Source organism: Seriola lalandi, unplaced genomic scaffold (assembly GCF_002814215.2).
Source record: "Seriola lalandi dorsalis isolate HSWRI2012SDOR001 ecotype SW California unplaced genomic scaffold, Sedor1 jcf7180002054553, whole genome shotgun sequence".
NCBI lineage: Eukaryota > Metazoa > Chordata > Actinopteri > Carangiformes > Carangidae > Seriola > Seriola lalandi.
This window is the reverse complement of record NW_019525106.1, coordinates 777827-791531: the sequence shown is the minus strand read 5'-3', so window position 1 is coordinate 791531 and position 13705 is coordinate 777827. Positions and strand designations below refer to the sequence as shown.

General features: G+C 43.4%; 1 protein-coding gene across 1 annotated transcript; it reads right to left on the bottom strand.

Annotated features, from left to right (window-relative positions):
• Nucleotides 1-6569: 6569 nt before the first annotated feature.
• Nucleotides 6570-12842, bottom strand: LOC111661784 (carbohydrate sulfotransferase 1). The gene is made up of 3 exons (XM_023415448.2): nt 12527-12842; nt 8696-8867; nt 6570-7786 (listed from the first exon to the last, which is right to left on the bottom strand). The coding sequence occupies exons 1-3, from the start codon at nt 12527-12529 to the stop codon at nt 6657-6659; spliced, it is 1305 nt and encodes a 434-aa protein (XP_023271216.1). The 5' UTR covers nt 12530-12842; the 3' UTR covers nt 6570-6656.
• Between the last annotated feature and the right edge of the window lie 863 nt (nt 12843-13705).

The following is a 13705-nucleotide window of genomic DNA, read 5'->3' as shown; positions in this document are numbered from 1 at the left end:
GCTCTCTCTCTCTCTCTCTCTCTCTCTCTCTCTCTGTGCGTGTGTGTGCACACACTGTGGTTCAATACAAAGTATGTTAGGTAAAAGCCAAACAAAGAAAAGAAGAAACTGCATGAGTCTTTGTGTCTCAAACTTGCCCCTGAAACCTTCAGCTGCGGTAAGCTGCAATGAGTGGGCTGGAAGAACAGGGGGCCCATCAAACTCACAGACCTCTGAAAGGCACGATGTGTGATCCGATCTGAAGCCGACAGGGTTGTGATCACACCTTCCTCCTACTGCCTCTGTGATCCTGCAGCCCACACTTCACACTTGCGCTTTAGTCTAAAAAGACTTCCGCGAGGGAGAAGAGAAAATAAAATAAGAATAAAAAATCCCACAGACGTTTTCCCGCCTACTGTTTTCTGAAAGTGGAGCTGTAAATGAAAGGATGAAAGAGATGCCAAACGGGGGAGGAGGTGGGAGTATTGGAGTGGGGGGAGAGAGAGAGAGAGGGAGACACGGTGCAGTGGACCAATACCAACATCTAAAACATCTGAGTGTTGTTCACTTGAAAAAGATTTGGACTGGGTCTTCTAAAGCCTTCCGGAAGAAAGACTGTCCTCAGGGTAGGATCCTTTAGAGGAGCTCGGGCTCTGGCTTGTGAGGGGCGTCAGTGGGGTGTGTGATTGAACACCAGTAGACAGACTGATCTACTCTATTCTACTGAGAGCACCCTGAGGAGACCAGGAGAAACAAAACCTGAGCTGTGCTCCGAGCTACAGCCATGATTTAATTCGCTCTGTCTTCTTATTTAAACATCTATTATCTGTTTGATGGAGTCATAAGGTTTTTTACTGCTACTGTCACATCAGTGGTGAAAAGTAAATACGTTTTCTCAAGTGGACTTAAGTATAATTTTAAGGTTTTACCACACATATTTCATGTTAAATTATACTTAACTACTGCATGACTATATAGACAGAAATATCGTCAGCTTGTATGTTACGAAGCATCCAGACGCCTCAGGACAGATTTACTCGGTGTTTCCAGAATCAAAGTTGAACAAGGTGAAGCAGCTTTTACTTTCTGTGCTCCCCAACTGTGGAACAAGCTTCCTGAATACATGAGGATCATCTAGATCAGGGCTTCAAACATTATCGTTTGCTGTGGCTGTGGCTTTCTATTAAACTACATATGTTACCTCGTCATCATTTTTAACTATTTATTTGCTTGTTTTTGCTTTTGTTTCTGTTTTTATTATCTTTTAAATGCAATATTAAGGTTTCCATAATGTCTGATTGTTAATGTCTTTCATTAATCTGTGCCTCTGTAAAGCACTTTGAATTGACTTGTTTTTATTGTCTTTTAAAAATATTTTCAATGTCATCTTAACATCTTCTCCCTAACATTATTAGATCTCACACAGATCACCTGTCTGACCCGCTGTAACAGATGACAGTTACATTTGTTTTGTAATTTAGTTACATGTTACTCTCCAACACTCATGTCATATTGAATAATGTGTCAGATGCAGGGGCCATTTTTCTGCAGAATACTTTAATTTTGATACTTTAAAATACATTTCTGTACTTTTATTAATGTAGGATTTTTTATTCAGGATTTTTACTTGTAATGGAGACATTGTGGTATTGGGTTTTTTTTTCATTGAAGTATGTGAATACATCTTCCACCCCCGCCTTGCAGTAGTCAAGCAGCAAAGACTGTATTAGAAATGGACTCACTGTGTGAATATTCAGTTCTTTACACACTGAGGGGCCTCAGCCTGTTGTTACTCGCCCTTTTGTTTGATGCTGGTGAGTTATTTCCTCTCTATCTGTCTCTGTCCTGACACTGTTTCATTGTGCATCAAGAAAAAAGTAAAGCTCAAAACAGCCCTGGCATTTCCTAAGCTATAGATGCTTCTTAAAATGAAACATTTCAAATGCCTATTACCTCAGATTGTAATATGCCTAATTACCCTTTGCAGTATCACAGCAGTTTAGCAATCACCATATGCCCTCGCGGAGTGTGTTTTCCACCCAATAGAGCAATAAAGGACAAGATCAATTGAGCATTTAATTATTGCAAAGATGTAAACTCATGATTTAGATCTTGCTGACAGTTAAGAGATGACTCCAACCATAATAATGTATGCATATGGAGCTTCAAATGGATTGCTGCTGCTGAAGCTTATTCACTTATATATGAAATACTTATTGTCGAGGCTCACTGGTCTCTTTTTAAACTGCATGTGTGTGTGTGTGTGTGTGTGTGTGTGATACTGCTGACAGTGCCAAGTTTGATGGGGGCCTGCTTGCATTTACCTTGAGGAGCTGTACCCAAGATGCAGCTCCGCCAGCTGGCCTTTTGATGTTTGCTGTGAAAGCCCCTTATTAGGATCAGTGGAAAACACAATAAATAATCTGTGTGTGAACTCGCTCTGGAAACAAACGCTGGGGAGAGATGTCATAAAAATGCAAGTTTGGCTACACGCTGAATGAGTTTTATTTTTTATTTTTTTGTAAAAAGAAGCAGAAGAATTCACATGCTTTGAACAGAGAGAACAGAGCAGCAGAAACAGAGAGGTAAAGATGACCGATGAAGAGCCTGGGGGGCATATGGAGGGCTGGTGTGTTTGTGCGTGTGTGTGTGTGCGCATGGGGGGAAATAACTGTATTTGAATGATGGGTGTGACAGAGGCTGATGTCTGCTCAGGGCCAGAGTGGCTCCGGTAATAAAGATACTGTGGCTCAAAGTGGTTTCATTCTGTATTAAGTGCCCCTTAATCTCACCATAAACGACATCTTTGGCTTCCAGTCAGGAGAATGAAAAATTAAAACTGTTTGTCCCAGTGCTACTGGGATTTTCATGGTCGTGTCAATAGAGGAAAAAAGGTGCTGATCTTAAACATCTGGAGGTCCTGATATATTCTCTCAACAGTTTTTAACATTTTCCTACGAAACCTTCAAGTGGCTCTCAGCCCTTAAGAGGCTGAGGGAAATGATGACTGATGATGTAAGTCTGATACAAAGTAGGGATGCTCGTTTCCTGGTGATGTTTCTCTGGTCGTCTACAGCACTTTTCACATCATTTTAACAGGATTGTCAATAGGCTATACATTTTGCTCTTACCAGACTGACCTTTCTTAAATCAATGTTCTCCTATGAGGTGTGCAATTTGTGCCGCTAACAGAAGGATGTAAATTGTTCTCTGCCTCTTTTGCTGCCTGGTCTCACCTTTGTCAAGCCTCTATCAGCCATATTTACATTATTCCCCGAACACTCAGTTACATGTATGTGCAGATAAATAGCCTGATTTCAATCACAGCATGTGGTTATGTGTCAGTGTGACAGAGGGGAGCGCATAATTTTACCTACTTTCTGGCCGCTCGCCCAGATAAGGATCATAAAGAATCGACAGTGGGATAATGAACCTGGATGACACACCTGCCGCTGGAGGAGCAACTCCAAGGACGACCTACTTCGCTCCCACAACTAATTATGACCGGCGAATGGTTAGGGCTGCTGATTACAGACGGACTATGGAGCCAAACAGAGGAAAGGGGAGGGTTTATACGTGATAGAGCTGATTCGACTGACACAACAGCGGTGCCAGAAGGTCAAGAAAGTGCTTATCAAACGCTGTTGGAAGCTGGTTCACGCCCTGCCTGTGCTCCTTGATGCCTGTGACCTGGAGCTGTTAAAGAGAGTAATGAAGCTGTGATATTCATCCGTCTTGAACTTTAATAGCCACAGAAGTTTGGCTGAAGGAAAACATTTGTTGATTTTTGTTTTTTTCCTTTCCAGCGATGTTGAAGCAAAAGAAATGGGTTCGAGTCTAATGAACACAATATTAGTGGCTATATTAAACTCCTTTTTCTTTTGCTTTCTGCTGTTCACAGTGCAGTTGAGAGCAGCAGAGATTCTTGCCTAATCAAGCTTTCAACCTTAAACCTCTCAGCTTGAGGGAGATCTTCCTCCATCTCGCCTCCACCCGCACTGAAGTTTTAGTTTATGGTGCTATTTCCACTTTGTCATCATGCTGACAGAAATAAATAAGTAAATAACTGAAAAGTGTCTCAACATTCAAAGTCAACCTCCTCTTTTCTCTGTTATCCACACACATGCAAATCACCGCCCAACTGCTTCCACATTTGAACCTCTCAACACGAGCTGATGTAAGAGCAGCTTACACATTTAAAAAAAAAAGAAAAGAAAAAACAAACAGCAGAACATATTAAAAATAAGTTTCAAGACATCTTTTGCCTGATTCCAAAAAACAGCAGAGAGAAGAAAGTCAAAGTGTTGCCTTGCACGCTTCCCAGGAGCTGCCGGTGTGACAGATGTCCACGTGCCCCCTCTCCACACGACCACAAACCATTTACAGAATGAAAATGATTACTTCACCTTTTGAAATCTTGGCTTGATTATGTTTTTTCTAGTCCATAAATGTGTGTGTGCTCCTCCTGCTTCAACTCTGACCTCTGCACCTTTGTTATGTGTGTCCAGCCAGGACAACTTCCTGTACCTGCAGGGGTACGTCTGCAGTTGTGAGCGTGAGCGTGGAGAGCAAAAACTATGGATAAGCTTGACTAAAAAATATCAGCATATTGAGTCATCTATAACACTGAAAGTCTTCAGTGTGTGAAAGCTAGTTTAGAGTGCGAATAAACTAAAATTAATGGGTTATGGCTAAAATAAATAGTGTATGTGAAAGGGTACTTGAGTTCAGGGCTGTGGGGTACAGCTCACAAAAAAAAAAAAGATTGGGAACCACTGGTGTAGATTAACTGTGTGCTATTTTGCTTTTCCCAATATCAGCAAGCACCTCATATTTGTTACCGGTATTGATAAGACCTAAATTTGTCAGCACAGTTAAGGAGACAGAGAGGGGTTGCCTGTATTGAGCGCAAAGAAAGGGTAATTAGCTGACGGCTGACTCAGGCCACTTGCAGCTTTGGGAGTCAGGGTGAGGATGGAAAAACCAATGAAGCACATCTCCCCGGGTGTCATAAAGCTTTGCTTTATGGCCAGTTTGTGTAGCCTTGCAGATTAAGTTCAAAGAAAGACGGCCACTCTTTTTTCCATGCATCTTAAATCCTGTTTCTCCTCAGCTGGATCTGTAGATCAATTCTTTGGGCGGCGCTGAGATATCCCTGTTGTCAGCAGCTATAGAACAGCTACAAGAAGGATAGGGAGGAGTGGGTGTCTAAAAATACATTTTTAAAGGGACAATTTCACCTCAGACTTAATAGTGCTCGGAGAGCAGCATGACCGTTCCACTCAAATTGCATACTTTCCCTCACTGAGGAGTGGCTTTCTTTGGTGGAATAAGTATTAGAGCTCATAGCTCCCAGTAGGATACAATTGCAGCCTCCATAGGAAGATGCAATGCTTGCCTTTGAAAGGCAAGAAATCACAGTCATTCAGAGGCTTGGCTATGATTCATGCAATGAGTTCTTCCTCAGAAACTACTTTCAGCATTTATCTCAAGAGAGCGCTACATGGAAATAAATGGGCTGGTGTCTGGAGATGGCACGCTTCCTTTCTCTGTTTGGATACAAAGACCATTTTCAAATGGTGGAACTGGCAAGACAACCTGCTGCTGTCTAATCTCTGACTATACTCCACTGCTGACAGCTGCTACTGCTGAATGATCCTGGTATTATTCTTCTGAGGTTCAAAGTCAACTCAAAATGAAACACATTATGTGTAGCGTGTGTTCTTTTGAGTCAAACACATATCTTCTACAGACACATCACCAGGATTGAAATTTGGCAGTGAAACAAACCAAATACAGAGGGATTACAACATAAAAGAACAATGAATTTGCACCATTCTCCGTTTTCATCACTAAAACTTGTGCACTTATCCACTTTCCTCTCAGGATTAAAGAAATAAAAGCAGACTTCAAATAAAAAGAAATGGTCGCAACAAGATTTCAGCAGTGTGGTAGATATGTATTACTTACATATGAATTATTTATTTTAAAAAGTTTAAAAAATATGCCCAAACACATCCAGTACATAACATTTGCACACTTGCATTCCGACAGTGAATGAGTATGTACAGTATTTAAGTATTTACAGTGAAGGAAAAAACACATATTCCCATATTCTCAACATCCTCACATAGAAAACAGAGCTGCTGAGCAGGAGACTGCTCCGGCAAAGATATCCTACCTACCACATGTGACGTGTTAATCCTTTTCCAAAATGCATTAGAGACACTTGGAAGGCAAGCCCTGTAATTTCTCCTCCTTTTATTAACAAATAAATCCTCTTCACTTCCTGTGTGTCTCACCTTCAGGATCATCACGCTTTTGTCTGACGTCAAATTTACTCTGAAATGGATCCTGGAGTCTTTGGGGTGATATTTTTACGTGTTTAAAATCTGTAGACAATGAAATTTTGAGAGAATTGAATAATGAAAAAAAAGCATAGATCATATTCACATCAGGATTCAGAGTTTTCAATCAAGACATACAGCAGTATAGACTTTATTCTGGATCAGTGCCTTTTCCGCCTTCACACACGCTTGAAATTTGGCCCTTTTAAAACCTGACACACCTAGTGAAAAATGCAAGCATTCTTGAAAAATAAGATAAATTACATTCATTTTATCAGCATTATGACAACAGAAAATAAATAAATAAATAACATTAAACTTTGATCAAATCTACCATGTGGCTGGTTGAAAGGTCCTGTGTTCCACTAAGCTATAGGACAAGTTTCTGAGCTCAGCTGCAGAGTGAACCTGCTTGTATCCCAGCAGGGCCAGAGTGTCATTACACAGATTTTGCACAGTCCTCACGATGTCGAAGCCGAGCCGAAGCCTCCAGCTCTCTGCAGTCGCTCTGGAGTCTCTGGTGGTCGAGTATCTGTAGTTCCACTCGGACGGAGACGACACGTTACTGTTGGTGTTCTTTGCAATCCACATCCGCACCCTGTGCTCCATCTCCAGCCCCACAAACCTGTAGATCTCCGTGGCCTTATCCTTTGGGTTGAACGCCAGGTCCTCATAGCGTACCAGTAAATAGCGTCCCCGCAGCCACGCCGGTCTCTGCAGGCCCGTTTCTGCAGAGGCCACCATGTCCTTGCAGGTGCTGGTGATCTGCGACAGGTCCACATATCGAGGCTGTCGTCCGGTTGCGTTCCATATTTTCCAGGCACGGAACTGATCTGAAAACGCCATGATGCGTGAGGTGAGGATGGCCCTGGGGTCCCTCACCAGGTGGATGATCTTCAGGTCCAGACGCGGATCTTCGGTCAGGGTTCGGAGGTCTCCCACCTCAGGGACCCGCACAGTCTTTATAGCTACATGTCCTCTAGACAGACATGAAACAGAAGCTAAAGTGAGGTTCAGGGCCCCACACTTCTTAGGACACCAGGTTTCATCAGGTGGATCAGAGGCCGCCGCATCCCCTCCCCCCAAACACACAGGAGGGGAACAGAGGGCATGGCTGGAGCTTCGACGGAAGAAGGAACTTGTGACGTGGTCCTGGGGCTCCGGACGGATGTAATTCTCCATGAAGTGAAGGTCGCAGGTGTACAGGTTGAGGAGGAGGTCCCTGTATGCTCCAAGCAGGGCCCGACGGTCCAGGCTCCGCCGCAGCCTGCTGCTGGAGTTAGTGAAGGCCTGCTGGACGTGGTAGAGAGGCTCAAACACGTAGAAGATCCCTGGGTGCTGGTTGAGAAGCTGCCCGGTGAAGGAAGAGCCGCTGCGCGTGGTGGCGAACAGCAGGATGTGCTTCCGAGGCGACTCAACCGGCATCCAACTGTCATCGCACAATGCCCTCCACCTGGAGTCTTGAAGAAAGAAAAACAGTTTTCATAAACTTTACATGTTTGACTCATATTGTGTGACACTGAAAGCAGTTTCATCATGTTTTCTTAGTAAAGCTTAGTAACAGCTTTAAATAACACATTACACAACCTGTTTCCTAGTTTCAAGTTCAGGGAAAAGAAAAGTGATTTCAGTTCATAAAAGTGAAAGTAAGTCAGTGTTTTGTCACGACTTCAGGAGAAAACCAACTACTGAATCAAGCCAATAAAGCTTAAATAATTTAGGGGGTAAACATGCATGAGTAAGATGCTTGTCTGCTCGTAGTTATCGAGGGGCATTATGAAATGGCGGATCTCTAAATATAGTGCAAACAGCTAACGTGTAATTACTGCTGATGAGGAGTTGATTGCAAAGGGGATGTTGCTTTTGTACACAGGAGCTCGGTGCCGGCGAGCTGCAGCTGCGCTTTGAGAGGGGATTAATGGAGATAAATTGGAGGATAATTGTAAAACGAATCACACATATTTCATTTCTCTATCTTCCCCACTTCTTGGGAATTCCCTCAGTTAATGATCCCTTTCCCTTTTTCTTTTGCCTCAGACACAGCGTGGTGCCGCAGCTTGATTCTTGATGTTGTCTGTTTCTTTACTGAATCTCTTTACACAAGGCTTTCCTCAGATCTGCTAAAATATAACTAATATTATATTACTAATATATACCAATCAAGTGATGAGGGTGTCTGTGTATGCCCTCTGCTGGTGCTGAGGAACCAAATGTTGTAACAATATATGTGAATTGTTCATCATTGATGTTATTTTTGCATTAAACATGAGCATATATCCATACTCGCCTGTAGCTATATACACTTCATGCTGTCTTGTTATGAGGCAGAGCACTATGTGGCACAATCTGGACTGGCTGTTGAAGCGTACCTCTGTGATGTCTGGTCTGGCAGTGGTAGGCTCCCTGACAGGGTCCAGACAGCGAGTCCCTCAGGGTACGGATGGCCGTGTACTGGACCCCCAGAGACGCGCACACCAGCAGCAGCACCGTCTTCCAGGAGCACTCCATCCTGCCCCCCCCCCTGGCTCTACATCCTTCACGCTGACGCCGCCAGGAAGGCACAGAGACACACACACACACACACACACACACACACACACAATGTAATTTCATTTTGATGCATTTTTTTTTTTTGCCTGCTCCATACAACTGCAGCCTCCACTCATTTATGCCTGCAGCTTGATACTGATGCCCAATGAGGAGCTCCTACTGGAGCAGTTAGGATTCTTGCTCGAAGGTGCTTCAACAGCAGAAAGTAAAGTATTTAGTATTAACTTTTCCCATCCAACCTTTTTCCTTCAATCTGTGTAGCAGCATTTTCTTGGGGAGTAAAATAGCTCGTCATTTGAGTGAATAAAATAAATAGTTAAACGCTTTTATTTTCATTCTTCAGATAGGTAGAAGAACAGATTGATACCGGTCTCGTGACTGTACAGTTAATGTGAAGCTGCAGACAGCAGGCAGTTAGCTCAGCTTAGCAAAACTAAGATAAAGCTAAATAAGTGGAAACAGCCTTGCTCTGTCCAAAGGTAACAAAATCCTACCTCTAAAGCGTGGGTTATGGGGGATTAAACAAACAAGGTATAGCAGGTTAATTAATGAGCTTTAGAGGTGACAGTCGGGCTAGCTGTTCCCCCCTGTTTTTACTAAGATAAGCTAAGCGGCTGCTGGTTGTAGCTTCATATTAGCAAGAAATTAAATATGATTATTTACCCGATGTCCTTAAATATTTACACAGCTTCATAAAAAAATAAAAAATACAGATTCCAGGAAAGGTTGCTCTCTTCACAAGGAGAGCATACAGACGACACCTTTTAACATGTCTCACATGAGTAGCCCAAACGCTTTGAGCAGACAGTTTAAAGGTTTGGGATTTGTTTCCAACAGGGTCCACAGATTTGTTCCACAGAAAAACACGACTCAAGAGGTCAGACCTTTAGTGGAAAATGGCAGCGGTAATGTACCTATCTACAATAGCTCCACTATTCAGGATACCGTGCACACAGTTGCATAATTGCATTTCATTTTTGCTTTCCTCTCCTCTGGGTAATTAGCCTGTAAGCCCAGCAGAGAGCTACATACCCAGATAAATATAGCTGTCTTCACATAGATGAGCAGAGAAGTTTTCTTTGTACACTTCCGACTTCTTTGCCACTGGGCATGAAAGAGCAAAAGGGAAATGTGATTTTCCAAATGGATTTAGAAAAAAAAAGGTGCTGCCACCCATTTGTCCCTCTGCACCAAACTGATGGGAGGTAATCACATGAGATCCTGGGGCGCAAACTGTCTCTCCATCACTCAAAGTGTCTGCGCAGAAGCAATCATCATCAAAACCACAGGTAAATATACATCATATTACTGACAAAAATAAACATTTTCCTTCCTGTTTGCTTCCTCACCCTCTTTCTGTCACTCTGTCTCTCTCCAGTCTGCCTCTTGTTCATTAATGATGTTTATGTGTCCCTGGCACACTCATATCCTCAGGAATGTATCACACTGAGCTGAGATCAGCTTTTGATGTTCCATTAATCACAAACAGCGCAAAAGCAAAGACATTTACTCTATGGGTGAGGGGAAAAGAAATCGAGCTGACACCATGAGCAATCGCAGAATGAACCCATCAGGGGGGAAAAAAACTTTGTTTCTTAGACTAGTAGTTGCAGACAGGATGACAAAAATGAGGACACTGTACTGTTTGTATCTTGCTTCAGAACAACTTTAAAGCTGTTTGATCTATTTGTTGAAGGACAAGAGAGACAGAAGAAAAGGCAGAAAAATATCAGCATGAATGACTGCAGATAATAAGAAACTTTGACCAAGCTTCTTTCCATCTCTGACACTTAAAAGGAAGGGAAAAAAATCTGTCAATTTGACAGTCCTGTCATCCATACCCTACATGCACTGCACAGCTGGCTGACCAAGGCACATCATATGATTCTTCAGCGATAGGTTTTGTTTTCCTCTCCGGTCCTGATCAGAGCTCAGAGCTCCTCTGCTACACACCCTGCTGCCCTCTGGAGAATGAAGACAGATGCTTCAATGGATTAAAGCAATTTGATTTGCAAGTCCTCCTTTCTCCCTGGCTCATAAGTCCTCCCGCACCGGGACTCCAGGAATAATAGACACTCTGTCAACAGCTGGAAGGGGACTGCGGGCTTCAGATGGTCTCAGCCTTTGGATCCCTCATACAATAACAGTGCTTACAGGGGGATAAATGCCTCGGGGACAGGATCAAGCGAAGATTACACCGTGCGGTGTATGTTTCTCTAGCAGGTTTGAGTTGTAAATTCAACGAGCACAGGGATTGCTGCTGCTGAGATAACATAGCTAACAGCAAAACTGTTGCAGATAATGACATTTGTGCATGGTGCAGGAAAGGCAGATGCCTCTGTGGAAAATAAAGGCAACAAATGAAGTTAGACGTTAGTGATGAGAGTGGGACTAAGGGATTTTGGATGCAAGTGATTGAGGGATGTGACAGTGCCAAAGATCTTTCTGTTAAGGCACCTCGGTGTGTTCAGGGGTCCTTTGCGTGAAGGTGTTTATTGGCAAAGCCTGATGATCTATCCTGAGAAACACAGGGAGGTGGGCAACAGTAGCTCCACCAGGAGGAGTTTCAAATCTCCAGTTAGTCTTCTTTGCCCTGCTCCCCATCTTTCTCATCTCTCTACCCATCTTTTCCCTGTTATGTCTCTATCTCTCTCTACACACACACACACACACACACACACACACACACACACACACACACACACGCCACAGGCTGAGAGCAGAGCAGAGCACTGCAGCGAGCAGAGGAGCTGCATCTGACCCCGGGCTACAGAGGAGCTCCTGTGATAGGAGGAGAAGATGAATCTTGTCCTACATGATTCCTCCAGCAGACACACTCTCACACACACTCACACACACACACACACACACACACACACTCAAACACACACACACTCACACACACACACACACACACACACACACACACACACACACACACTGAGCAATGGCACTGAGAGGAGAGCAAGGAAAAATGAAGAGAAAGGTCAATGCTTCATCCAGTCTTGTCCGTTGGAGAATATATTTCCTTTGTTGGATACTGACTGTAGTTTGTTCACACTGTGTGGTCCATTCACAAATAGCACAAATCCACAACACACAGCACACACGCAGAGTGAGCAGGTTGTCAGTGTAAAATGAAAGATAAATTCAGTGAGAAAATAATAGAGTTTAGTGATGATAGAATTAACCATGATATAGACTAGATTGGTTTAGGAATAAGAAAGCTGCAACTTGTAAGCTTGTTACAGTGATAACATTATTAATTTGCATCTGAGAACATTGATAATAAAGTGCCAATAAACTCCATCCAAACCCCTTTACCTGTGGTTATAATTTGATTAAAAAAAAATAACTATTGTGTGCTTATAATAACTGTTTTAAAAAAAGAAAAGAAAAGCAGATTCAACCACAAAACTGAGTCAATGTGGAGGTAAAGTAGGACGCGATTACTATAAACTCACCACTGAGTACCGCAGATACACTTTAAGTAGCTGTGTGGGAATATAATTTCCTCCTCATATCCTCACGATAATCTACACGATGCCACATCTTGTTTGTTAGATAACAGTTCGGCTGCGGCTCGCTGCGCGTAAATTGCACAACAGATGAATATTAAAAAAAAAAAAGAAAAAAAAGTCTTGCCTTACCATCAACGCACTCGATCAGCTAGGATTTCTCCGGCCGTCTTCTACTCTGCATTTGTAAAAGTGTGTGTTTGTGTGTGTGTGTGTGTGTGTGTGTGTGTGTAGGTGTGTGTGTGTCTATGTGAGGCGGACGGATCGAGCGCTGCCGCCGGTGTCCAGAGCTGAAGTGGATTCAGAGCTGGAGATGCGCCATGGATGGAGAGCGGCGGGAGGCTGAGCGAGGAGGCATGTCTCACCCCTCCTGAGACCACACAGGCTACTGGAGCCGAAGCTTTAGATTGGACGCAAGATTGCCTTGCCGTGCTTTACGCTTTGATGCCGTGGGGTACGTTCCATTACGTCTTGGAAAATGCATGTGATCTTACCAGGCAGTAAATAAACGAGAACCCACATTTGATCCCGCTTCTGTTGCCATCTGTAATTTTATTTGTCTCCAGATTTAAGAGGACCAGAAAATGTTCCCATAGCCCATTTCATGCAGGCAGGTTTCATCATCTTCAGCCAGGCATCAACAATCACCTCGGCATCTCACCATGAACATCAGTGTCAGTCCTCCTCCTCTGTCACTGACTCTGCGGGGACTCACACTATACTTTAAAATGTGCACACACACGCACACATACAGAACCACACACTTATCCCATGAGATTGCAGTGACACAATGACCTCTATTTTTCCTCATTCCAGTGAGGATGACTGCTATCATCAGACCCCCCCCACTCCCACACATACACACACACACACCATGCTTACTCTGCTATTGACACCCCTGGTGCGGAGGGATGGGTGCCATATCATTGCCCCTCGGGGGTTACCGTGGGGCCAGATTTAGCAAGTGACAGCTCCATTACTCCTGGGAATGGGGGTTGATTCTGTTTGTGGTCTTTCAGATTTATCTCCCGCTGCGGCAGAGTCACGCTGGCTAAAGTGTTTTTACAGAGATTCACAGAGAGATTGGTGAAATAATGTGGGTGCAGCATCTCGGTTCTAACTTGTATAATTTTTGCTGTTGGCTGAGCTGCCAAAGCGTCACATGCCTTAAACCAGTGTGGGATTAGTTGTTCAAACTTTGCTGCCTCTTATCTAACCTGCGTTTAAACCTTTCAGGCAGTACAACCCAATACACCAAATCAAAGGCGGGTAGAAATTATCTCAGAAATGAGAATCGGAGAGGGCAAGAAG